This window comes from Somniosus microcephalus, chromosome 3, assembly GCF_052327205.1.
Source record: "Somniosus microcephalus isolate GS21.2 chromosome 3, FLI_Smic_1.0, whole genome shotgun sequence".
Lineage (NCBI taxonomy): Eukaryota > Metazoa > Chordata > Chondrichthyes > Squaliformes > Somniosidae > Somniosus > Somniosus microcephalus.
The window spans coordinates 92253435-92281168 of NC_140989.1; the positions used below are offsets into that span (position 1 = coordinate 92253435).

The window sequence follows — 27734 nt, forward strand, 5'->3', positions numbered from 1 at the left end:
TCCAGAATCATTCTGGAATGCAAAGATAAACCCCGACTTTTATTCTCTACTGCTAACATAGAAACATAGAAGATAGGAGCAGGAGTAGGCCATTCGGCCCTTCGAGCCTGCTCCGCCATTCAACGAGATCATGGCTGATCATCCAAACCCTAGCACCCGGTCCCTACACCGACAGCCATCCCACCCAAGCCCTATCCCCGTAACCCTGTAACCCCACGTATTTAATCCCCCCTAACACTAAGGGCCAATTTTTATCATGGCCAATCAACCTAACCCGCACATCTTTGGACCGTCTTCTTAAACCCCTCTCCCCTGTCTCCTCCACTCTCACGTCCAATAACAAGTGTGAGGAGCTCATGGACTTCTTTGTCTCTAAGATCCGTTCAGCTGCCTCCGCCATTTCCCCTCCTTCCCCTAGCCCACTGGGCCAAACTTCCTCTAAGATTCCCCCCTGCCCTAGCCATGAACTCGCATTTTTCTCCAGTTTCTCTCCGATCTCCCCTCATGATCTCTCTGCACTCATCTTCTCTATGAGACCACCTCCTGCTCCCTCAACCCTATTCCCACCAAACTGCTGACCACCCAACTTCCTTTTCTGGATCCCATGTTAGCTGATATTGTTAAAGGTTCTCTCTCCTCAGGTACTGTTCCCCTCTCCCTCAAATCTGCCGTCATCACCCCTCTCCTCAAAAAAACAAACCTTGAGCCCTCCGTCCTTGCAAACTACCGCCCCATCTCCAACCTCCCTTTCCTCTCCAAAGTCCTTGAACGTGTTGTCGCCTCCCAAATCCGTGCCCATCTTTCCTGCAATTCCAAGTATGAATCCCTCCAATCAGGTTTCCGCCCTTGCCACAGTATCGAAATGGATCTCATCAAAGTCAGAAATGACATCCTTTTTGACTGTGACAAAGGTAAACTATCCCTCCTCGACCTGTTTGTAGCCTTTGACATGGTTGACCACGCCATCCTTCTCCAACGCCTCTCCACCGTTGTCCAGCTGGGTGAGACTGCACTCGCCTGGTTCCATTCTTATGTATCTAATCATAACCAGAGAATCACATGCAACAGCTTCTGTTCCCGCTCCCGCATCGTTCCCTCTGGTGTCCCCCAAGGATCTATCCTTGGCTCCCTCCTATTTCTCATCTGCATGTTGCCCCTTGGTGACATCATCCAAAAAAACAGCATCAGTTTCCACATGTACGCTGACGACACCCAGCTCTACCTCACTAGCTCTTCTCTCGATCCCTCCACGGTGTCTAAATTGTCAGACTGCTTGTCCGACATAAAGTTCTGGATGAACAAAAATTTTCTCCACTTAAATATTGGGAAGAACGAAGCCATTGTTTTCGGTCCCCGCCACAAACTCCGTTCCCTAGCCACTGACTCATCCCTCTCCCTAACATCTGTCTGAGGCTGAACCACACTGTTCACAACCTTGGTGTCATATTTGACCCTGAAATGAGCTTCCGACCACATATCCGCAGCATAACAAAGACCGCCAACTTCCACCTCCGTAACATCGTCCGTCTCCGCCCTTGCCTCAGCTCATCCGCTGCTGAAACCCTCATCCATGCCTTTGCTACCTCTAGACTTGACTATTCCAGTGCACTCCTGGCTGGCCTCCCACATACCACCTTATGTAAATTTGAGGTCATCCAAAACTCGGCTGCCCGTGTCCTAACTCGCACCAAGTCCCGTTCACCCATCTCCCCTGTGCTCACTGACCTACATTGGCTCCCGGTTAAGCAGCGCCTCGATTTCAAAATTCTCATCCATGTTTTCAAATCCCACCATGGCCTGGTCCCTTCCTATCTCTGTAATCTCCTCCAGCCCCACAACCCCCCCGAGATATCTGCACTCCTCTAATTCTGCCCTCTTGAGCATCCCTGATTATAATCGCTCAGTCTTTGGTGGCTGTGCCTTCTGTTGCCTAGGCCCTAAGCTCTGGAATTCCCTGCCTAAACCTGTCCGCCTCGCTACTTCTCTTTCCTCCTTTAAGATGCTCCTTAAAACCTACCTCTTTGACCAAGCGTTTGGTCACCTGCCCTAATTTATCCTTATGTGGATCGGTGTCAATTTTTTCTCTTAAAATTCTCCTGTGCAGTGCCTTGGGACGTTTTACTACGTTAAAGGTGCTATATAAATACAAGTTGTTGTTGTTGGGGGATGTTCTTAGTTGTTAGTGCGAGTCAGCAGAGAGTGCTGTGAGTTTGGGTAAGTGTGTGAGTTCTTTAATTGTTATTTCTCTTTAAATCATTCTTGATAAGATTACTTAAGCAGTTTAAGTAAAGGGGAAAAGTTAAATATTTGGGATTCTGTTGGTTTAAGAAGAGTAAAACAAGGTTACACTGCAGTAGGAGTAAATTGGCACAGCAGGCAGTGGAAACCAGTTTTCTAACCAATCAGCAGGGGTGACTCATTTGGCTGTAAACAAACAAACAGTATAAAAAGACCAGTCCTAGTGCGAGCAAGCACTGAGGGCGAGTCATCAAAGAGTGCTGTGAGTTTGGGTAAGTGTGTGAGTTAGGGTAAGTGGGGTGTTAGGTGCTCTTTTCAAACTTTAACTCTGTGGGTTGCAGTTAATAAGGCCTTTCTGGTGCAGAGTGACTGTTGGTAAACCATTTAACTAGTGTAACTAGAGGGATTGATTTAAATTAAATCCAATTCATTAAAGGGGATACTAGCACCTATAATCGGGCAGAGGGTGTCCATAACTAACAATAAAAAATTTAATTAATTACATAGAATGGAGCAGGTGATGTGTTACTGTTGCGAGATGTGGGAGCCGGTGAACCCCATTGAGGCTCACGGTGATTACGTCTGTGACAAGTGTCTGCTGCTACAGGAACTCCAGCTCCGTGTTGATGAGCTGGAGTCTGAGCTTCAGACACTGCGACACATCAGGGAGGGGGAGAAGTACCTGGACTCTGTGTATCACGAGGTGGTCACACCTATGAAGTTAATTAATTCAGATGTAGCCCATGGTCAGGGACAGGACGGTGTGACTACGAGTGAGGCAGGTACGGGGATCCAGGAGGTAGAGCTGGAGGAGCCGCAGCCCTTGCTCTTGTCCAGCAGGTTCGAGGTTCTTACTCCCTGTGGGGACGGGAGCAGGGACTGCAGGGAGGATGAGCAACCTGGCCACAGCACCGTGGAACGGGGGGCCATTCAAGAGGGGGGAGTAACTAGAAATGTTGTAGTGGTAGGGGATAGTATTATTAGGGGGATAGATAGAGTTCTCTGCAGCCGAGAGCGAGGGTCCCGAAGGCTGTGTTGCCTACCCGGTGCCAGGGTTAAGGACATCTCCTCTGGGCTGGAAAGAAACTTGCAGTGGGAGGGGGTGGATCCAGTTGTCGTGGTCCATGTTGGTACAAACGACGTAGATAGGACTAGGAAGCCGGTTCTGTTAAAGGAGTATGAACAGCTAGGGGTCAAATTAAAAAACAGAACCTCAAGGGTAATAATCTCTGGATTATTACCTGAGCCACGAGCGAATTTGGCTAGGACAAATAAAATTAGAAAGTTAAATGCGTGGCTCAAAGACTGGTGTGCGAGAAATGGGTTTTGCTTCCTGGGACACTGGCACCAGTACTGGGGCAGGAGGGAGCTGTTCCATTGGGACGGGCTTCACTTGGCCAGTGCTGGGACTAGAGTCCTGGCGGATCATATAACTAGGGCTGTAGAGAGGGCTTTAAACTAACTAGTGGGGGGGAGGTTCCTAGAGAGCAAATAATAAAAATGACAACAGAGAAGGTCATAGACTTAGGTAGCAGTGGGGAAATTAAAAACCAGAGCGTGTCAGGAAGGGGCAGAAGGTATGGAGTGAAAGGTAAAGTAATAAAAAGGGCAAAAGCAGGAACTAAGTGTCACAAAACATATTTGAAAGTTCTCTATCTGAATGCACGTAGCATTCGTAACAAAATAGACTACTTAATGGCACAAATAACGACATATGGGTATGATCTTGTGGCCATTACAGAAACATGGCTGCAGGGTGACAATGCCTGGGAATTAAATATACCAGGTTATTTAACGATCAGGAAGGACAGGCAGGAAGGAAGGGGAGGCGGGGTGGCTATGTTAATAAAGGAAGGAATCACTGTAATACAGAGAAATGATATTGGGTCAAAAGATCAGGATAATGAAACAGTTTGGGTGGAGGTAAGGAATAATAAGGGGAAAAAAACACTAGTGGGCGTAGTCTATAGGCCTCCGAACAGTTGCAACTATGTTGGATGGAGTATCAATCAGGAAATAGTTGAGGCTTGTAATAAGGGAACATCTATAATTATGGGGGATTTTAACTATCATATTAATTGGACAAATCAAATTGGGCAGGGCTGCCTTGAGGATGAGTTCATTGAGTGTATTAGGGATGGGTTTCTTGAGCAGTATGTAACTGAACCGACCAGGGGGCAAGCAACCTTAGATCTGGTCCTGTGTAATGAGACAGGATTAATTAAAAATGTCCCAGTAAAGGATCCCCTTGGAATGAGTGACCATAACATGGTTGAATTCCATATTCAATTAGAGGGTGAGAAGGTTGGATCTCAAACAAGCGTGCTAAGCTTGAATAAAGGAGACTATGAAGGTATGAGAGCGGAATTGAGTAGAGTGGATTGGGAAAATAGATTAAAGGGTAAGACTATACATGATCAGTGGTGTACATTTAAGGAGTTATTTTACAACTTCCAAAAAATATATATTCCACTGAGAAGAAAAGGGTGTAAAAGAAAAGACAGCCATCCGTGGCTAAGTAAAGAAATGAAGGATAGTATTCGACTAAAAACAAGGGCATATAATGTAGCCAAATCTAGTGGGAGGATAGAGGATTGGGAAAACTTTAAAAGACAGCAAAAAATAACAAAAAGATTGATTAAGAAAGGGAAGATAGATTATGAAAGTAAATTAGCAAAAAATATAAAAACAGATTGTAAGAGTTTTTATAGTTATATAAAAAGAAAAAGGGTGGCTAAAGTAAATGTTGGTCCCTTAGAGGATGAGACCGGGAAATTAATGGTGGGAAACATGGAGATGGCAAAAACACTGAATGAATATTTTGTATCAGTCTTTACAGTTGAAGACACTAAGGCCTAGAAATTGGGTTTTGGCGCAGCAACGGCTTTAGCGCCGGAAGTTAGTGCCGGAGCTAAGTCGCGCTGGAGGGCCAAAAATTCACTACTTCTGCGCCCAAACGGCTGCCGGCGCTGCTGAAAGCTGTTAGCGCCTGAAAACTGGCGCTATGCGCTGAATTTCGGCGCTATTCCGGTGCTGCGGCGCCCGCTGCGGTGCGGCAGGTTCAGGAAGTGCAGGCCTCCTCCTTCCCTTAAGGAGGACCTGCCTGCACCCGGCCACGGCCCGCGATAATCTTATTAAAAATCAGCCCGGCACCTCGGACAAGTGCCGGGCTTGCTTCTGTTCCGGGGGGGGGCGGGGGGAAGTCCGGGGAGGGAGCTGCGGCCAGGCGGGCGGCGGGAAAGCGGCCGGCCGCCGCGGGGCCTTTAATGCGCCGGCGCAAACTTGTGCAAGGCACCTCTGCCAGAACGTTGCTTGCGGCTGCCACGGGCGAGGCGGCCGCAAGTCAATTTCCCAGTTCGGGCGGGTTACCATGGTAACCGGGACGCTGCGCACACCGATGACGTCATCGGTGCCGGCGCAGCGCTACCGGTCTACCGCGGCGGAAGGGCCCCAGGCAATTTAGGCGCCGGCGCCAATTGCAGCACTAGGCCCTCTAGCGCCGCAAAATCGGCGCTAAGGGCACTGAATTTCTAGGCCTAAGAATATCCCAACACTGGACAAACAGGGGGCTATAGGGGGGGAGGAGCTAAACACGATCAAAATCACAAAGGAAGTGGTACTCGGTAAAATAATGGGACTCAAGGTGGATAAATCACCTGGACCTGATGGCTTACATCCTAGGGTCTTGAGGGAAGTGGCGGTAGGGATTGTGGATGCATTGGTAATAATTTTCCAAAACTCCCTGGACTCGGCAAAGGTCCCGGCAGACTGGAAAACTGCTAATGTAACACCCTTATTTAAAAAGGGCAGTAGACAGAAGGCTGGAAACTATAGACCGCTTAGCCTAACATCTGTGGTAGGTAAAATTTTGGAGTCCATTATTAAGGAGACAGTAACAGGACATTTGGATAATCATCATTTAATAGGACAAAGTCAGCATGGTTTTATGAAGGGGAAGTCATGTTTGACAAATTTGCTGGAGTTCTTTGAGGAAGTAACATATAGGGTGGATAAAGCGGAATCTATATTAACGATTTGGAGGAGGGGACCGAGTGTAACATATCAAAGTTTGCAGATGATACTAAGGTGGGAGGGAAAGTAGTGAGTGAGGTGGACATAAAAAACCTGCAAGGGGACAGACAGGCTAAGTAAGTGGGCAGAGATTTGGCAGATGGAATACAATACTGGAAAGTGTGAGGTTATGCACTTCGGCAGGAGAAATCGCAGAGCAAGCTATTATCTTAATGGCAAGGAACTGGAAAGTACTGAAGTACAAAGGGATCTGGGGGTCCTGGTGCACGAGACTCAAAAGGTTAGTATGCAGGTGCAGCAAGTGATTAAGAAGGCCAATGGAATGTTGGCTTTCATTGCTAGGGGGATAGAATATAAAAATAGGGAGGTATTGCTTCAGTTGTACAAGGTATTGGTGAGACCGCACCTGGAATACTGCATACAGTTTTGGTGTCCATACTTAAGAAAAGACATACTTGCTCTCGAGTCAGTACAAAGAAGGTTCACTCGGTTAATCCCGGGGATGAGGGGATGGACATATGAGGAGAGGTTGAGTAGATTGGGACTCTACTCATTGGAGTTCAGAAGAATGAGAGGCAATCTTATTGAAGCATATAAGATTGTGAAGGGGTTGGATCGGGTGGATGCGGGGAGGATGTTCCCAATGATGGGTGAAACTAGAACTAGGGGGCATAGTCTTAGAATAAGGGGCTGCTCTTTCAAAACTGAGATGAGGAGGAACTACTTCACTCAGAGGGTGGTAGGTCCATGGAATATGCTGCCCCAAAAAGCTGTAGAAGCTACATCATTACATAAATTTAAAACAGAAATAGACAGTTTCCTAGAAGTAAAGGGAATTAAGGGTTACGGGGAGCGGGCAGGAATTTGGACATGAGTCTAGGTTCGGATCGGTCATGGCCCTGTGGGTAGCGGAGTGGGCCCAGGGGCCGTGTAGCCTGATCCTGCTCCTATTTCGTGTGTCTAATTCTGTTAGATTCAGGAGATGGTTCTGTGATAGTAGATCGGTGGTTAGGATCAGATCAGCCATGATCTTATTAAATGGCGGAGCAGGCTCGAGGGGCCGATTGGCCTACTCCTGCTCCTATTTCTTATGTTCTTATGTTTAATGCGCATTATTCTTCTCTTCTTCTTAGGCAGTCCCTCGGAACCGAGGATGACTTGCTTCCACACTAAAAATGAGTTCTCAGGTGACTGATAAGTCCAATACGGGACCTACAGTCTCTGTCACAGGTGGGGCAGACGGTGGTTGAGGGGGCGGGTGGGTGGGGTGCTTGGGTTGACGTGCGCTCCTTCCGTTGTTTGCGCTTGGCTTCCGCTTGCTCCTGGCGAAGAGACTCGAAGTGTTCAGCGCCTTCCCGGATGCTTCTCCTCCACTTTGTGCGGTCTTGGGCCAGGGATTCCCAGGTGTCGGTGGGGATATTGCACTTTTTCAAGGAGGCTTTGATGGTGTCCTTGAAGCATTTCCTCTGCCCACCTGGGGCTCTCTTGCCATGTCAGAGATCCGAGTAGAGCGCTTGTTTTGGGAGTCTCGTATCGGGCATGCAGATGATGTGGCCCGGCCATCGGAGCTGATCGAGCATGGTCAAAGCTTCGATGCTGGGGATGTTGGCCTGAGCGAGAACACTGATGTTGTTGCGCCTATCCTGCCAGTGGATTTGCAGGATCTTGCGGAGGCAGCGTTGGTGGTACCTCTCCAGTGTTTTGAGGTGCCTGCTGTACATGGTCGATGTCTCTGAAGCATACAGGAGGGCGAGTATCACTACTCTGTAGACCATGAGCTTGGTGCTGGGTTTGAGGTCCTGGTATTCAAACACTCTCTTCCTCAGGCAACCGAAGGCTGCACTGGCACACTGAAGGCGGTGTTGGACTTCGTCATCGACGTCTGCCCTTGTTGATAGTAGGCTCCCGAGGTATGGAAAATGGTTCACGTTGTCCAAGACCTCATCATGGATTTTGATAATCGGGGAGCAGTACTGTGTGGAGGGGCAGTTTGGTAGAGGACCTTTGTCTTACGGATGTTTAGTGTAAGGCCCGTACTCTCATACGCTTTGGTGAAGATGTTGACGATGGTTTGGAGTTCGACCTCAGAGTGTGCGCAGATGCAAGCATCGTCTGCATACTGTAATTCAATAACAGAGGATGGGACGACCATGGATCTGGACTGGAGGTGACGGAGGTTGAACAGTTTCCGGTTTGTTCTGTAGATTAGCTCCACTCCAGCGGGATGCTTACTGAGGGTGAGATGGAGCATTGCAGCCAGGAAGATCGAGAAGAGCGTTGGTGCGATGACACAGCCTTGCTTGACCCCAGTCCGCACGTGAATTGGGTCTGTGGTGGATCCGTTGGTCAGGATCACGGCTTGCATGTTGTGAAGCAGGCAGAGGATATGTGAGAAACTTTTGAGGGCAGCCGAATTTGAGGAGGGCACTCCATAATCCCTCACGGTTGAACGTGTCAAAGGCCTTTGTGAGGTCAAAGAAGGCCATGTACAGCGGTTGGTGCTGTTCCCTGCATTTCTCTTGTAGTTGACGCGCGGTCAAGATAATGTCCATTGTGCCCCTTAGTAGGCGGAATCCGCATTGCGACTCTTGGAGGAGCTCTTCAGCCTGGGAGAAGGCGATTGAGGAGGATTCTTGTGATGGCTTTCCCTGCGGCAGACAGCAGGGAGACTCCTCTGTAATGACTGCAATCGGACTTGTCACCTTTCTTGAAGATGGTCACGATTACGGCGTCTCTGAGATCCACTGGCATGCTCTCCTCCTTCCAAATAAGAGAAATTAGTTCATGTATTCACGCCAATAGTGCTTCTCCGCCATGTTTTAGTGCCTCGGTGGGGATTCCATCTGCTCCTGAGGCCTTGTTGTTCTTCAGTTATCAGATGGCCTTTTCAACCTCATGCCGGGCTGGGTTTGTACTGAGATGGTGGCGGGTAGCATGCTGCGGGATGGAGTTAAGGACACTCGCGTCGAAGACAGAATCTCGGTTAAGGAGATCTTCAAAGTGCTCCTTCCAGCGGGCACTGACTGCCTCTCTGCCCTTGATGAGTACCTCTCCGTTCTTGGTCCGCAGTGGCGTAGGACCTTGGGTGCTTGGGCCGTAGGTGGTCTTGACTGCGCCAAAGAATCCACGCACGTTGTGGTTGTTGGCTAGCTGCTGGATCTCCTGCGCTTTCTCCACCCACCATCTATTCTTTAGGTCGCGAGTTTTTTGTTGGACCTCGGCCTTCAGGCGTCTGTAGAACTGCTTTGTTGCTCTCGAGTTCTGTTGCTGTTTCCAGATCAGGAATGCCTTGCGCTTGCGGCTTATTAGCTCCTGGATCTCCTGGTCGTTCTCGTCGAACCAGTCTTGGTGTTTCCTGGTCGAGTGACCGAGCGTCTCTTCACAGGTGCTGATTATGGAGGCCTTGAGTGCAGACCAGGCGCTGTGGACACTCTGTGTCTCTGCATCACTGGGAGTCGTCAGGTTGTTTGTGAGGCGCAGGCTGAATAGGGCTTTCTTAGCAGGGTCTTTGAGTGCTCCAGCGTTAATTTTCCTGCGGCATTGTTTCTGTTGTCGCCACTGTTTTGGGGCTGCATTGATGGAGATGACAGAGCGGATTCGGCGGTGGTCTGTCCAGCTGTCATCAGCTCCTGTCATGGCGCGGGTGATGCGGACATCCTTGCGGTCCCTCGCTCGGATGATGATGTCGTCCAGCAGATGCCAGTGCATGGAGCGAGGGTGTTGCCATGAAGCCTTGTACTTGTCTCTCTGACGGAACAAGGTGTTGGTTATGACAAGGCCATGTTCTAAGCATTTCATCAGGAGAAGGGTACTGTTGGAGTTGGCTTTCCCTACCCCCTCTCTGCCGATTACACCTCCCCAGAGGTCTGTGTCCTTTCCAACTCTGGCGTTAAAGTCGCCAAGGAGGATCAGCTTGTTGCCCGTTGGGACTCGGGATTGGGATTGTTCGAGGCTGGCATAGAATTCCTCTGTGGCTTCCAGTGTTGGGGCATACGTACTGATGACCATAGTGCACTGGTTCCGGGCTAGGGTGAGTCGAAGAGTCATGAGGCGTTCGTTTATTCCAAAAGGGGAGTCTCTGAGACGTCCAACTAGCTCATTTTTTATGGCGAAGCCTACCCCATGGAGGCGGCATTTTTCTTCAGGTTTGCCTTTCCAGAAGAAGGTGTAACCACCGCCTTGCTCCTTGAGCTGGCCTTCCCCTGCCTGCCAGGTCTCGCTTAGGGCGGCGATGTCTATGTCGAAACGTCTGAGCTCCCGGGCAACGATAGCAGTACGGCGTTCCAGTCTGTCGCTGTTGGGGTTGTCCATGAGGGTCCTGACATTCCAGGTCCCGAACTTCATTTTAAAGGGTGGGAGATGCCTGTGCGTGAATTCTTTTAACGTGGGGTGGCTGTTGTACGCCAGCTACCACACGGGCTTGACAGAGTAAGGTCTTGGTCCAATGGCAAGGGGATCCAGGACGATTGGAGACCAGGCTCTGCTACATCGGCCTTATTGCGCATAGTAAATATGTCGCAAACATGGTATGTGCAACTAAGAGCTGGGGAACCAGCTTTGAGAAAGATTTAAAACTTCTAAGGAGAGGGAGGGCAAGGTGAAGGGTCGCAGTCCTTGCAGTCTTCTTTCTGCCGTGGCCTTTTACCCCCCCGCCCCTCCAAAAAAATACTGCTAGACCTAATGCGTCCTAGATGCCTCCAGTAGTTGCAGTCATAATGTGTGTGGCCTCATGTGGTATTAGAAACTAGGATTATGAATGCGTTACATTTTAAATCTATTCTTGATTTTTCCAGCTTTTTTTCTGCAGTAGGATATTAAAAAAAGGTCTATTCTTGATTTTTCCAGCCATTTTTCTGCAGTAGGATATTAAAGAAAGGTCTAACCATTCAGCAGCAACCATAAGGGGTTATATCTGTAAATGCTTTACTTATGTAGGTATCCTGTAACAGAAAATATTTCTTTTGCAGCAAGTGAAAGGAATAAGCAAAATAAATGGTTGTTTATACCTGTGTGAAAGCAGCTTTAGTTGCCATTTAGCAGAAGGATCTCTGAAGCAGTTGAGCTTATTGCAAATTATTTTCAGAGTTTTGGGGTGTAGATGTAAATGTAAACCTGCATTACAGTAATCATGTGCAGCACTAATCATTAAGCACTACTGGGGCAGACTTCTGGATGAAGGACCCGGCAGTTGATAAATAATTAATAACGTGCTTTCTAGTTGATGAGAGAATGCATGTTTTGTTCTTTCTGGCGCAAGGTCGCTTAATTGTCATCTACGCATAGAGCATTATTCTGACAGTGCAGTCAAATGATAGACACTAAGATAAGAGGGAATATGCTCATGTGTGAAAATACTCCGATAGTTGTGAATAAAAGCGCCACACAATATGGAACTAATCTATACAGACCATGGAGGACCTAGAGGGCCTATTTCAATCCTGCCCACCTGGCGGAAACCGGAAGGGCTGTTAAAATGGCTGCAGCGACTTACTTACTCACGATCCTGGTGCCTGCCTGCGGGTTGTAATTTTAGCCTGCTCTTTTGAGCAGACGAGAACGCCACCTGCCGTAAAGCAGCAGGGCCCTTCTTTAAATATGCAGATCAGGCTCCAGTCAGGTCATTGGGCCTCAACTGCAATTTTATCCTGAGGCCTACACAGGGAAGATGAACCGGGGCCAGCAGAGGCCCAGAAAGGTAGACTAATTTTATTTTATTCGTGCTCCTCCAGGCCCCACAAGAAAACCTTAGACCTCCCCTGCCCCAGGCCTCCTTCGCCCAACCTCAACCGCAGTGCCCCTCCGAAGCCCCTCCCAACCACTTGCCCAAATGCCGGGATTGTCTGGCAGCTGTATCCTGCCGCCAGGTATCTCGTTTCTGCCCACCGGCGAGCTAGCGTTTCCCGCTGGGTTCGGGCAGTGGACCGAATTAAAATCACGCTGCAGAGGACCAGATGGTTTGCCATTCGACTCGGCCTTTGGCCACACGATTCCCACCAGGGAACTAAAATTGGGGCTCTCGACTCTTCTGTGAGAAATTTCAGCCTGAGTGACAATTGGGATGTAACAACTGGATTCAGTTTCCTGAGCTGGGGAGGCAAAAAGTTAAAAAAAACAGTGGCTAGAATTTCTGCTTTTGAACAAGATCCAGAAATCGTTGATGGAAGTGTTTGACTATTCATGCAGTGTGAGAAAATGATACCCGAGTATGCACTGTGGCTGGTTTCATATGCTGAAATTCTGGAAAGTGAACTATTTGGAAATTTGACAATAAACAGAAACCTGAAATGAGGTCTCATTTAACAATCACAATGAACATTTCAGCTGGAGCATTTATTTTTAATTCTCTCCTGAAGGTGCTGCCTCTTTCTGATATATGACTCCTCAGGCATTTGCAGCCCTTCGATACCTCGCCCTAATGAAAATTCTTCGTAAATGACCCTAGGCAGTGAGTGTTAGCAGGCTATTCACACCCAAGCCTGATTCCATCCTCACCAAAACCACACATGCATTCTTTCCAGCTGTGGTTACTGGATAGTAGTTGGAAGCAACAACCATGTCTTATCATTTCCCTCTTTAGATGAGGATACTGAGGTCAGTTGTTGTTCCCCATCTGCTGGCCTGGTTGCGATCAACTAACTCAACAGAAACTCTAGGGTCAAACCTGAACCTTCTGGTTTTTCTGACCCAACGCCAGCTCCTCTGAGCTATCTTTGGAGCTCTAAGCCGGAGGTTTAAAACAAATAACCTGGTAACCATATGTGCATCTCTGTCTGTGCCAGAATCTCCTTTGGAAACTGTTTTAGCAACCCCTTACTTCAGGCCTTGTTGTGTACAAAAGAGGTGGATTCCAAATCTAATGGATTTACCATTTGCATCATTCAGATTATGGGGTGAATTTCCACAGGAATTCACCCACCCGTCCAGCGTAACTTCTGACTTTGAAATCCCAGAAAATTGTCCGTGGTTCTTCCACCAAAGTTATGCAGACAATTTGAAAACCCCCCAAGGAAATTCACCCCTTAAATCGTCCAACTCAAAAGATAAATTTATAAATAAAAACAGGGGAGAAAGAGTCAAAGAACTGAAAGTGAAAAGTGAGATCAAAAAAAGAAATATTTAAGTGAACAACAGCTGATTCCAGGCATTTTTCAAGTCTGTACAGCAATTGACAGTATACAGCAGCCAACGCACACCTCCCTTTTAAGAGGTGCAAGCTTTCTATAAATTGTCAGATATTTCTGCCCCCCTCCCCATTAGTGAGCCGTCAATAAACAACGCGAGTAGCGCTGATAGCCCATCCATTCCATGTTACTTAGGCAAGGGGAACAATTTTTAAAATTAATGCCGCCCACATGATCGGGAGCTGCTACTTACGCACCTCCAATTCAGAGCCCAAAAATAGGAGCAGACCAATTTCTCCACCATTATTTACTATTGATCAATCCTGCACGACAGACAGACATGATGGCACAGCGCCCTCATATCTAGCGTAAAAATGCACCAAAGATTCACCTGGTCACGACCGTGATGTGAGCATGTTAGTCTTCAACGTCTGAGCTTTTCAGTGGTTAGTAAAAATGGACTTTAAAGCCAGTTTACAGCCAGTTCTTTTAAAATGGCCAGTGGGAGCCAGGTAAAAGAAACAGTAAACAATTCCAATGTCCATTTAAAGGGATTAAAAAATGTAGGGTGGGATAAATTTAGCAGAAAAATTGTTTTTTTCAAGTAAAATAGAGAATAGAGAGGGGGTAGAAATACTTAGGCTAGCAGAATCAAAGTGGGGGATATTAACTGGGAGCAGGCTTTGGGGAGGGCAAGGCAAGCTATAGTTTTTCTTTATTTACCTTAATTATCCTTCGTAATTTTGAATACCTCTTTCAGATCTCCTCTTAACCTTCTTTATTCTAATGATGAAATGAACCCCAGTTTTTCTCGTCTCTCCTCATAACTAAAGCCTGTCACCTCTGGTATCATCTTAGAAAATCTCTTCTGCACCCTCTCCATGGTCTTGGCAGCCTTCCTAAATTAGGGTGCCCAAAACTGGACAAGATATTCTAGCTGCAACCTAACCAATGATTTACCACTTCAACCAATCTTTTACCACTTCAATTTTGTACCTAATGCCCCCATGTATGAAACCTGGGATCCCATATGCTTTGTCAACTTGTCCACCAACATATTAACATTTGTGTATTATAAGACTACTGTCCCTTTGCTCCTCTACTCCTTTTACAGTTTTACCATAAATATATATATCCTCTCCTCGTCTGCAAATATTTCTTCCAATTTATCTGAGGCAGGTCACTTTTTAATCTAATTGAAATTGGTGTTTTTACTCGTCAAGTATCTTAGGCTGTTCCTTCGTCTTTTCACTTTTTATATCAAACCTAATTATATTATTGTTGCTGTCTCCTAGAAGTTTGCCCTACCCTTATGTTACCTCTTTGCCCCACTTAATTTCCTAGAACTAGATCCACCATTGCCTCCTTCCTTGTTGGACTAAAAGCATACGGATCAAGAAAGCATTGTAGAAATCAATCCTTGTCGTGCCACAAAAGGCAGAAAAGTGACTTGCTCACGGGCCAATTTCAATACAATAAGTGAGTTGATCTTCAAGAGGTATGCAAGCATAGCATGAACTGAATGTAGCTCCAATATTTCCCTTGTAACAAATGAACAAGTAATAGCGAAATACTGATCTAGAAAAAAACTTCCAAACAAATAATGTACATGATTTTGGCTCATGTTATAGCAGTCTCATAAGACAATATTTTGAGCCTCCTGGTAACTACAAGAGGGGAAGTGCTGTCAGTTCAGAATGTTGGCTATTCAACAGGGAAATAAAAAATTAACTCAATATTTATCTTGAAACATAGGAAGTCTTTTACATTATACTTTTTAAATGCCGCAAAAATGTTATCCTGGTCACTATAAATACGTAGATCATAAAGCATGTAGCAGAAACAAAGTGGAGATTTTATTTCTCACAGACTGGGAGAAGCAGAATAGCTCAAATAGTAAAGGTAATGAATTTCTAGAATGTATTCGAGACAGTTTTCCAGCACATTGGGGGGAAAATTTGGTTGTTTTGCGCCTCCCGTTAGCCCCCTAAGAGGGGCGCAAAGCAACTAGCACCTGGGCACGGCACCACCAACGCCTCCCGCGAAATTCAGCGGGAGGTTAGCGGCGGCGGTAACCGTTAGCGTCCTGCGGCACTGCGCCACCAGCGATGACGTCATCGCCGTGCACAGCGCCCCAGCCGCGATCTTCGGTGGCGCCCCCGACTTACCGCCGGACGCTATGTCCGATGGAGTCAGGGGGGCCTACCTGCGGCCAGGGCGCGCTAATTAAAGGCGAGGTGCCGGGCAGCCATTTTTGTTGCTGGCCACCTGCCAGCACCTGCCCCCCGTTGCCGTCCCCGGCCTTCTGAGAAGCCCCCCGCGGAGTGCCGGCTGCGCTCCGTGAGCCTGGCACTTCTCTTGAGTGCCAGGCTCTTTTGCCAGCACTCCGATCCCTGGAAGGGGAGGAAGGCCCGCAGTACCACAGCACGTAGCGCCGCGATATTCCCTCGTAGCGCTCCAAGAGGGAGGCGGGGCGCTTCCAGTAATGCCCCGCTTCCCTCTTGGGGCGCTACCATTCAATTTTGAGCGAAGTTAGCACCCCAAAGGGGGTGCGACTCAATTTTTCCCCAATATGTTTTAGAACCAATAAAGGATAAAGCCATTCCAGATTTAGTGATGAGTAACCAACTAGATTTAGTTAACAATCTCTCTAAGAGACTATCTTTCAAATAGTGACCGTATTATGATTTTTAAAACATTTTTATTTATTCATTCACAGCATGTGGCCGTCGCTGGCAAGGCTAGCATTTATTGCCTATCCCTAGTTTTCCTTGAGAAGGTGGTGGTGAGCCACCTTCTTGGATCGCTGCAGTCTGTGTGGTGAAGTTACTCCTGCACTGCTGTTAGGTAGGGAGTTCCAGGATTTTGAACCTGCGACAATGAAGGAAAGGCGATATATGTCCAAGTTAGGATGGTGTGTGACTTGGAGGGGAACTTGGAGGTGATGCTGTTCCTGTGCGCCTGCTGCCCTTATCCGTCTAAGTGGTAGAGGTCTCAGGTTTGGGAGGTGCTGCCGAAGAAGCCTTGGCGAGTTGCTGCAGTGCATCTTGTAGATGATACATACTGCAGTCATGGTTCGCCGGTGGTGGAGAGAGTGAATGTTTAAAGTGGCTGGATCAAGCGGACTGCTTTGTTCTGGATGCTGTTGAGCTCCTTGAGTGTTGTTGGAGCTGCACTCATCCAGGCAAGTGGAGGGTATTCCATCACACTCCTGACTTGTGCTTTGTAGGTGGTGAAAAAGCTTTGGGAAGTCAAGAGTCACTTGCCACAGAATACCCAGCCTTTAACCTGCTCGTGTAGCCACAGTATTTATGTGGCTAGTCCAGTTAAGTTTATGGTCAATCGTGACACCCTGGTATTTGACAATGGTATTACCATTGAATGTCATGGGGAGGTGGTTAGACTCTCTCTCATTGTCGATGGTCATTGTCTATCACTTGTGTGGCGCGAATGTTACTTGCCACTTACCAGTCCAAGATTGGTTGTTGTCCAGGTCTTGCTGCATGCGGGCACAGACTGTTTCATTATCTGAGGAATTGCAAATGGAACTGAACATGCAATCATCAGTGAACATCACCACTTCTGACCTTCTGATGGAGGGAAGGTCATTGATGAAACAGCTGAAGATGGTTGGGCCTAGAACACTGCCCTGAGGAACTTTTGCAGCAATGTCCTGGAGCTGAGATGATTGGGCTCCCAAAACCACAATCATCTTCCTTTGTGCTTGTATGTCTCCAGCCAGTGGAGAGTTCACCCCTGATCCCCATTGACTTCAGTTTGACTGGGGCTCCTCGGTGCCACACTCGGTCAAATGCTACCTTGATGTCAAGGGCACTCTCACCACACCCCGAGGATTCAGCTATTTTGTCTATGTTTAGACCAAGGCTGTAATGAGGTCTGGAGCCGAGTGGTCCTGGCGAAACCCAAACTGAGCATTGGTGAGCAGGTTATTAGTGAGTAAGTGCTGCTTGATAGCACTGGCGATGACATTTTCCATCGCTTTGCTGATGATTGAGAGTAGGCTGATGGGGCATTAATTAGCCAGATTCGATATTCCTGCTTTTTGTGGACAGGATATAACTGAACAATTTTCCACTTTTTCGGGTAGATGCCAGTGTTGTAGCTGTAATGGAACAGCTTGGCTAGAGGCGCGGCTAGTTCTAAGCACAAGTCTTCAGCATGATAGCCAGGATGTTGTCGAGCCCCATAGCTTTTGCTGTATCCAGTGTGCCCAGCCATTTCTTGATATCACGTGGAGTGAATCGAATTGGCTGAAAATTGGCATCTGTGATAGTGGAGTCCTCAGGTAAAGACTGAGGTGGATCATCCACTCGGCACTTTTGGCTGAAGATGGTTGCGAACACTTCAGCCTTGTCTTTTGCACGCACATGCTGGGCTCTGCCATCATTGAGGATGGGGAGGTTCATGGAGCTCCTTCCTCCTGTTAGTTATTTAATTGACAACCACCATTCACGACTGGATGTGACAGGACTGCAGAGCTTTGATCTGTCATCGCTTAGCATGCTGCTTCCACTGTTTAGCATGCCTGTAGTCCTGTATTGTAGCTTCAGCTGGTTGGCACTTCATTTTCAGGTACACCTGGTAGTGTTCCTGGCATAACAACAGAAAGTGCTGTAAACATTCAGCAGGTCAGGCAGCATCAAGGAGAGGAGAAACAGAGTCAACGTTTCGGGTTGAACCCTTCCTGGCATGCTCTTCTACACTCCTCATTGAACCAGGGTTGGTCCCCTGCCTTGATGGTAATGGTAGACTGTGGGATGTGCCGGGCCATGAGGTTACAGATTGTGGTAGGATATAATTCTGCTGCTGCTGATGGCCCACAGCGCCTCATAGATGCCCAGTTTTGAGCTATTCTTAATCTATCCCATTTAGCACGGTGGTTGTGCCTCAGTGTGAAGGTGGATTGTGGGGTGGTCGCACTTACTGATACTGTCATGGACAGATCTGTGACAGGTAGATTGGTGAGGACAAGGTCAAGTAGGTTGTTGGTTCTCTCAGCTATGTCCTTCAGGACTCGGCCAGCTCAGTTAGCTCAGTCCAAAGATGTGCGGGTTAGGTTGATTGGCTATGATAAATTGACCCTTAGTGTTAGGGGGATTAAATACGTGGGGTTACGGGGATAGGGTGGGATATGTGTTGGTGTAGGGGTTACGGGGATCGGTGGGATATGTGTCGGTGCAGGCTCGATGGGCCGAAATGGCCTCTATCTACACTGTGGGGTTTCTGTGATTCTGTGACTACCAAGCCATACTTGGTGATGGACATTGAAGTCCCCCACCCTTGCTACACTCAGTGCTTCTTCTGAGTGGTGTTCAACATGAAGGAGTACTGATTCATCAGCTGACGGAAGGTAATAGGGGGTAATCAGCGGGAGGTTTCCTTGCCCAAGTTTGACCTGATGTCATGACCCAGATGTTAGTGAGGAGTACTTTGCAGGGTCGACTGTGCCTTTATCGTATCTGAATCCAATGCCTAAGCCAAGTGGGCCATCCAGTTTCATTCTTCTTGTACTTCTATTGCTTGCTAGAAGGGCAGAATCAACCACATTGCTGTGGGTCTGGAGTCGCATTTAGGCCAGACCGGGTAAGGACGGCTGGTTCAACGCATTAGTGATTTTTATTGGGGTTTACGACAATCCGATATCTTCATGGTCACCATTACTGATGCGAGCTTTTTATTCCAATGTATTTTTTTTTTAAACTGACTTCAAATTCACGAACTGCCATGGTGGGATTTGTAATCGCATGTCTGGATTAATAGTTTAGGCCTCTGGATTACTAATCCAGCAACATAACTAATTTGATATTAGGTTTGAGAGGGAGAAGTGAGAGTCACAAATCAAGGTTTTAAATTTAAGTAAGGCAAACTTCAAAGGAATGAGAAATAAACTGGGCTAAACTGTTAATGCATAAACCCACAGACAGTGGGAAGTATTCAAAGAGATTTTTGGTACAATACAAAACCAGTGCGTACCCCTTAAAATGCAAAACCTCCACTTGTACCAATGAGCAACCACGGTCAACAAATGAGGTAAGAGACAGTATAAAAGAAAAAGCTTACATAAATGCAAGGAAAAATTGAAATCCAGCAGACTGGGAGAGCTATAAAAAGAAACAAAGGGATATAAAGAAAGTAATGAGAGGTGTAAAAAGGTATAATGAAACAAAACTTGCAAGGGATATCAAAGCTAACGGTAAAAGTTTTAATAAATATATTAAAAGAAAGAGAGTGGTAAGGGGAAATGTGGGCCCATTAAAGACAGATGCAGGTGATACTATAATAGATAATAAGGAAATGGCAGATTTGTTAAATACTTTGTACACATTTCCACAGTAGAGGAAGAGGACAACATACTGTACCAGCAGTACAAGGGATCCTAAAAATGAGTCAAGGGGAGGAACTTAATTGGATTTAATATAAGTAAGAAAATGGTAATGGAAAAAAATAATATGACTTAAGATAGATAAATCTCCAGGAAACTACAGACCTGTCAGTTTATTTTCAGTTATGGGCAAGTTACTGGAATCTGTCATCAGGGACAGAGTGACTGAACATTTGAACAAATATGAGCTAATCAAAGAGAGCATGCATTTATGAAGGTAGGTCATGCCTGACTAACCTAGTTGAATTTTATGAGTAGGTCACTAGTATGGTGGATAGCAGAGTATTTATGGGATGTTGGCCTAGAAATTCACTATGGCCCCGCCAGCTGGCTAGCGCCCAAAAGTTAGCGCTGGGCGGGAAGCCTATAGCGATCGTCAGATATTCATTGTTAGCGCTCCAATTCGGAAGCGGGCGCTATACCAGGGTGTGCCCGCCTCCGCTTGGTGCGCTGACACTGAATATCAGCGCCCTTGGCGCCGCTGCGCCAGGCGCTGCGCAGCGGCAGGCTGCGGTACTGCAGGCCTCCTCCTTAAGGGGGAGCTGCCTGCAACGGGGAGATCGCCGCTGGATAGTGCCGGCAAATGAGCCCGGCACCACGGAGAAGTGCCGGGCTCGCGGAAAGCAGCCGGCAATGCCGCGGGGGGGGGGGGGGTGGAGGAGGCCGGGGAAGGAGGTGCGGGCAGGCGGCCGCCGCAAAAGCGGCCAGCCGCACCTTCCGCTTTAAAGCGCCCCACTAAGGCAGCAGGACGGCCCCGTTTTCTGGTCGCTGTTTGCGGCCGCTTCGGAGGAGGCGGCCGCAACTAAATATGGGGATCGGCGCGGTTTCGGGGCGGAACCGGGGCACTGCGCACACCGATGATGTCATCGGTGCCGGCGCAGCGCTAACGGCTACCACCGCCGATACCGCTGCGCTGAATATCTGCGCAAACTCATTTTTGGCGCAAAATCACCCTTTAGGCATTAACTGGGCGCAAAGCTGGCAGCGCCTTAATGAATTTCTAGGCCGTTGTCTATATAGACTTCCAGAAGACATTTGATAAGGTTGCGCACAAGAGATTATTAGAAAAATTAAAAGTGCATGGAATTGAAGGTAACCTTGTGACTTGGGTTGGAAATTGGTTTGAATGTAAGAGACAGAGAGCAGGAATAAAGGGTTCATTCTTAGATTGGTGGAATGTGACAAGTGGTGTTCCAGGGATGTGTACTGGGGCTTTTCTCCATATAAGAACATAAGAAATAGGAGCAGGAGTAGGCCATTTGGCCCTTCGAGCCTGCTCCACCATTCAGTAAGACCCTGGCTGATCTTCTACCTCATCTCCACTTTCCTGCACTATCCTCATATTCCTTGATTCCCTTAATATTCAAAAATCTATCGCTCTCTGTCTTTAATATACTCAACGACTGAGCTTCCACAGCCCTCTGGGGTAGAGAATTCCAAAGATTCACCACCCTCTGAGTGAAGAAATTTTTCCTCATCTCAGTCCTAAATGACCAACCTCTTATTCTGAGACTGTGACCCCTGGTTCTAGACTCCCCAGCCAAGGGAAACATCCTCCCTGCATTTACCCTGTCCAGCCCTGTAAGAATTTTGTATGTTTCAATGAGATCATCTCTCATTCTTCTAAACTCTAGAGAATATATGCCTAGTCTACTCACTCTCTCCTCATAGGACAATACCCCCATCCCAGGAACCAGTCTGGTGAACCTTCGTTGCACTCCCTCTATGGCAAGTATATCCTTCCTTAGGTAAGGAGATCAAAACTGTACACAATACTCCAGGTGTGGTCTCACCAGGGCCCTATATAATTGCAGTAAGACGTCTTTACTCTTATACTCAAATCCTCTTGTAATAAAGGCCAACATACCATTTGCTTTCCTAATTGCTTGCTGTACCTGCATATTAACTTTCAGTGATTCGTGTACAAGGACACCCAGGTCCCTCTGAACACCAACATTTCCCAATCTCTCACCATTTCAAAAATACTCTGCTTTTCTATGTTTCCTACCAAAGTGGATAACTTCACATTTCTCCACATTATATTCCATTTGCCATGTTCTTACCCACTTACTTAGCCTGTCTATATCCCCTTGAAGCCTCCTTGCATCCTCCTCACAACTTACATTCCCACCCAGCTTTGTATCATCAGCAAACTTGGATTTATTACATTTGGTCCCCTCATCCAAATCATTGATGTAGATTGTGAATAGCTGAGGCCCAAGCACTGATCCTTGTGGTATCCCACTCGTTACAGCCTGCCAACCCGAAAATGACCTGTTTATTCCTACTCTCTGTTTTCTGTCCGTTAACCAATCCTCATTCCATGCTAGTATATTACCCCAATCCCATGAGCCCTAATTTTGTTTAATAACTTCTTGTGTGGCACCTTATCAAATGCCTTCTGAAAATCTAAATACACCACATCCACTGGCTCCCCCTTATCTATTCTGCTAGTTACAACCTCAAAATACTTCAACAGATTTGTCAAACAGAATTTCCCTTTCATAAATCCGTGTTGACTCTGCCCAATCCTATTATTATTTTCTAAGTGCCCTGTTACCACGTCCTAAATAATAGATTCTAGCATTTTCCCTACTACTGATGCCAGGCTAACTGGTCTGTAGTTCTCTGTTTTCTCTCTCCCTCCTTTCTTAAATAGTGGGGTTACATTTGCTACATATATACATTAATGACTTGAATGAAGGAATAGAGAGTTGCATATTCAGGTTTGCAGATGACACTCAGTTTGGAGGCACAGTAAGTTGTTTAAATGGGAGCAGGATGTTACATTCAAACCAATTTCCAACATAGACAGATTAAGTTAGTGGGCAAAACTATGGCAGATGGAGCTCACTGTGGGGAAGTGCGAGGCCAGCCACTTTGGATCCAAAAAAGACAAATTTGAATATTTTCTTAATGATGAGGGACTAGGAACTGTGGAGGAGCAGGGATTTGGATGGCCAGCTACACACATCACTAAAAGCTAGGTTATGGGTACAAAAAGTACATCAATATTCCCAGTGCACAGTACTGCCTTTAAAATGTGTTGCATTAATTATTCAGTTTCACTGTAAAATGCAACAGATTAAAAATCATGGTGCAACTCCTGTTTAATCAGGATGTCAACCAAGCCATCAAGAGAGATGCAGAAAGGAGAAGGAAAATCTGAGGCGTGTCAACCCAACTGGTATTACAAATTTCTAGTGGCTGGTTGCACAGCAGCACTTCCACAGCCAGAGGAACAGTCTGGCTCGAGATTGCAGTTAAAGAAGTGGGTGGGAGAATTAATTTAAAAATTATGGTATAATACTCCTTTGCTTCTCTCTACAGGAAGAATTGGTTAAGCAAAGTGGGAAGTCCAAGTTCTCGCATTGACCGGGCACATTTTTCAAATGAGAAAGAGATCTCCAAACTGGAATTCAGTAACTTCACCACCAGATACTGAGAGCATGATGTTACATTGCTCCCCAGCTCACAGCCGAAGCAGCTACCATTGTTCATGTTCAGCTGAGTGCCTCTAATTGCATGATTGCTGCTTATTGGAAAAGCTTTTCTTTATTATTAAAACAAGCAATAATCTACTGTTGAAAAGGAGTAATATGAAAAAGATTGCACTAATATACAAAAGGATCCTCCTCTGTAGAACTGTAAACTGAGGATGAGTTTTCTCTCGAAAGGTGCTATTAAGCAGTTCATATTCATCATATTAAAAATAAACTCATTTGGAGACACACTGCTAGGATGCCTTAAGGAAACACTTCAGAATGTTTATTTTAAAAATATGAACCAATTAGTTTTGCAGTCAAAGTATGAGTGTAAGAAAATAGGAATGGAACTAAATGAAATGTTAACTGTGGTGATCAAGCCATTTTTAATTACAGGAAACTTTCTGGTATCCGGCACTGACGGGACCGAGCTGGTGCCGTCCCATCAAAACTGCCGTAGAAACCAGCGCTTATGTTAAAACATACGGAGCTTCTGAACTCCGTGTGAAGCAACAAACCCAACAGCTTCAAAACAGTCGCCTGCAGCTTGCAAGCATCTCTGTAGCTAAGCAACAGCTTCAGCTAGACCTTGCAGAGCCACGACTGGAGAAAAAAAGCAACGAAAAGAAAAAAAACTTATCTGAACCGACTCCTGAATTTTGCCGGTGGATAGAGCTTTCCGGACATTTATCCTCCAGATAAACGAAAGTTTCCTGTATTGTGCATTAATCGCTTTTTTAAGTATTAAAGATTCCATAAATTCTCTTGAAACCTAGCGCTAATATAAAATATGATTAAACTTTCTTTGTGATGGTCAAGTGGTAAAAATGTTTCAAACTTATTCTGTCAGTCTTGTTATTTACATTGTTTATACATTATTAAAAGGCTTTACATTCTGCTGTTCTAATTGAACATACAGGAAACTTCGCGATATCTGGCACCGACGGGACCGAGCTGCTGCCGATCTATCAAAACTTCCGGATAGACCAGCGCTAATGTTGAAGGATACGGAGGTTTTCATCTCCGTATCTGACAACAAACACTGTTGCTTAGCAACAGCTTGTAAACACTCAGCCCGTACCTTGGAAGCGTCTCAGAAGCTGTTGCTAAGCTACAGAGACGCTTTCCAGAGCCTGGCTGTTAAAAAAAAAATGCTAGGAGAAGAAAAAAAACCTAACCAAAACGGCTGCTGATTTCTGCCGTTAGATCGAGGTTTCCGGACATACAGCCTCCGGATAAACCAAAGTTTCCTGTACCACTGTACACGGCATCCTCTCAGCATTAGAGAAGATGTTGACTGAGTGCAGATCAAGAACAGATGTGGCCTGTGTGTGTTCTTAGCTTGTGTGACACCAATCTCTCAACCCTTATTCTCCTGATTTTCATTCAGGACTAGTTCTGCCATCATTCTTCACTCCTCTTCTGAGAAGCTGCCCCTCATTAAATCAGTGGTTTAAAGAATTAAACCTAGTCATGTACACCATCTAGGCGAAAGGAAAAAACCCCACATTTATAGGAAACCAATATATGGCAGGACCACGGGTGGTTTAATAGAATGTAAACAATGAAACACATTGAAAATTGAGAATGGCCTTTAACGTAGCAGCAAAACATGTAATAACTGATTTTACAAAATTATGCTCCCGGCAGGGAACCTCATCCACAGGCAGCATATATTGGGAAATCATGGGTGCATTGTCCAACCTTTTACCACCCACTGAAAAAGTGTGGGACGGACGCCTGCGCTTGGTGGCTAAGGCTTCCCATCAGGAGCGTTATTTTAAAAACTTGTTCTAATAATGTTTAACAATGCAATCTTTGACATCTGCGCACCACACTATGGGGCACTGAGGCTATGGAGCACCCTATATGCACAGTGCTCAATAACATGACCCAGAAACACCTGGGGTGGGGAGTGTATATCTTGTGCTGCACAAGGCATTGCAGTTGTGTGGGACAGACTGGATGGACCAGAGGGTCTTTTCCTGTCTGACCTTGTTGGAATACAAAATCGACACTGCAAGAGGGGCCTCTTACTTTCAGTTGGGTCTTTCTTTTAAAGGTCATAGAGTCATAACAACAACAACTTGTATTTATATAGCGCCTTTAACGTAGTAAAACATCCCAAGGCGCTGCACAAGAGTATTTTAAGACAAAAAATTTGACACCGATCCACATAAGGATAAATTAGGGCAGGTGACCAAAAGCTTGGTGGAAGAGGTAGGTTTTAAGGAGCGCCTTAAAGGAGGAAAGAGAGGTAGCGAGGCGGACAGGTTTAGGCAGGGAATTCCAGCGCTTTGGTGGCCGTGCCTTCTGTTGCCTCGGCCCTAAGACTGCGCGATTATAATCAGGGATGCTCAAGAGGGCAGAATTAGAGAAGCGCAGATATCTCGGGTGGGGCTGTGGGGCTGAAGGAGATTACAGAGATAGGAAGGGGCGAGGCCATGGAGGGATTTGAAAACACAGATGAGAATTTTGAAATTGAGGCGCTGCTTAACCGGGAGCCAATGTAGGTCAGTGAGCACAGGGGTGATCAGTGAACGGGACTTGGTGCAAGTTAGGACACAGGCAGCCGAGTTTTGAATGACTTCAAGTTTATGTAGGGTGGAATGTGGGAGGCCAGCCAGGAGTGCATTGGAATAGTCAAGTCTAGAGATAACAAAGGCATGGATGAGGGTTTCAGCAGCGGATGAGCTGAGGCAAGGGCGGAGACGGACGATGTTACGGAGGTAGAAGTAGGCAATCTTTGTTATGCTGCGGATATGTGGTCGGAAGCTAATTTCAGGGTCAAATCTGACACCAAGGTTGTGAACAGTGTGGTTCAGCCTCAGACAGATGTTAGGGAGAGGGATGAGTCAGTGGCTAGGGAACAGAGTTTGTGGTGGGGACCGAAAACAATGGCTTTGTTCGTCACAATATTTAATTGAAGAAAATATTTGTTCATCCAGAACTGTATGTTGGACAAGCAGTCTGACAATTTAGACACCGTGGAGGGGTCGAGAAAAGTGGTAGTGAGGTAGAGCTGGGTGTCGTCAGCATACATGTGGAAACTGATGCTGTGTTTTTAGATGATGTCACCAAGGGGCAACATGTAGATGAGAAATGGGATGGGCCAAGGCTAGATCCTTGGGGGACACCAGAGGTAATAATGAGGGAGTGGGAAGAGAAGCAGTTGCAGGTGATTCTCTAGTTACGATTAGATAGATAAGAATGGAACCAGGCTAAGAAAAACATATTATAATGCTGAATAGAACTTAGAATTCGCTTAACAAAACTAATTGCAACAATATTTAAAGGATAATTAGTATAAATTCCAATAAAATGAGAGAGATCATGGAAGTTAAGGTATTTATCTGGTAGATAGTCTGGATACCTCAAGACAAGTGAGATAGCAGAATGATATGGACCCTTGGTATAAAGGCCTTGTACCAGGGAGGCAATGAAATGAAAGAGATATGGTAAATTCCAATGGGGTGAAAAGCTATAAACAAGATAACATGACAGCGGAACAGAGTTAATGAAAATATACTGGAAAAGGAATGGCCAGGTTACTAGCCTTAACCTGAGTGACAATGGTATTTTGACCATTAGAACCAATTAAAAAAGGTGATTTTGTTAAAGAACATATGTGGACACTGGCCAAAAGAACTGTTGATAAGGAATGGGTTAAAACCTCGATACTCAAAGAACAGCTTCACACAGAGATTTGTGCGAAGAAAAGAAACAGACTTAGGACGACGTGTCCGAAGGGCTTCTGAGACCAAGGGCTGCAAGCTATTCATTTTACTATCGCCTGATGTTAAGTATTAATTACGTTGTAAGCTTAATAAATCTGATCTATTGCTCAAACATACTGGCTGCTGCCTATTTGTCCAAGAACTCTGAGTGGTCACTTGACTGACTCACAACTCTCTCAATATGTCCTTCCACCTTCAGGGACCTATGCACATTAACTCCCAGGTCCCTCTGTCCCCGCACACTCTTTAAAACTGTGCCATTAAGTACATAATTTTTTTTTAGTGTAGCTGTCTGCGTTACTATTTCCCTGCTACATTACTATTGTTGAGCAAACTTCTTGGAGTGATCCTGACATCATCATAAAATTGTACTGCGTCCGTCATCTGTGCCAGTTTCTTCAGCAAATGCTGTTAGTGTGCTGAACATGTGGGAATCTATAGGTGTTCCTATGAGCATACTGTAGTGTATGTGCTTTAAGTCAGAACTACTTTTTACAGCTCCTGTATACTGTAGTACCGGCAGTGACCACACCGGTATATAAGCTGTGCGCATGCCTCTGTACCCCAGTCTAGAGATTACCCTCCTCCAGTAAAGACCTGTTATTTGTTTATGTACAGCATCCGTGTAATTATTTATCCACTGAACCACGGATCTAACAGTGGCGACGAGTGTTGATGCGAATCTACCTGCAACATAAAAAAAAAAAAAATAGTCGAG

The 27734-nt window shown here is 46.2% G+C and overlaps 1 protein-coding gene and 1 long non-coding RNA gene across 7 annotated transcripts in view; one reads left to right on the forward strand and one right to left on the reverse strand.

Annotated features, from left to right (window-relative positions):
• LOC147121205 (acylphosphatase-2-like) overlaps window positions 1–27128 on the forward strand; it is a 173230-nt gene extending 146102 nt beyond the window's left edge. For 3 of the 5 annotated variants that reach the window (XM_085981340.1, XM_085981337.1, XM_085981338.1), the window contains 2 exons: window positions 14736–14870; window positions 23125–27128. In XM_085981340.1, coding sequence (XP_085837466.1) covers window positions 14736–14870; window positions 23125–23239 — 250 coding nt within the window. In that variant the 3' untranslated portion in view covers window positions 23240–27128. Of the gene's footprint in view, window positions 1–14735; window positions 14890–23124 lie in introns of all 5 variants that reach the window. The other 2 variants (XM_085981339.1, XM_085981341.1) reach the window with 2 other exon arrangements.
• Window positions 1–27734, reverse strand: part of LOC147121206 (uncharacterized) — a 75989-nt gene that overhangs the window by 33019 nt on the left and 15236 nt on the right. The window lies entirely within an intron of this gene.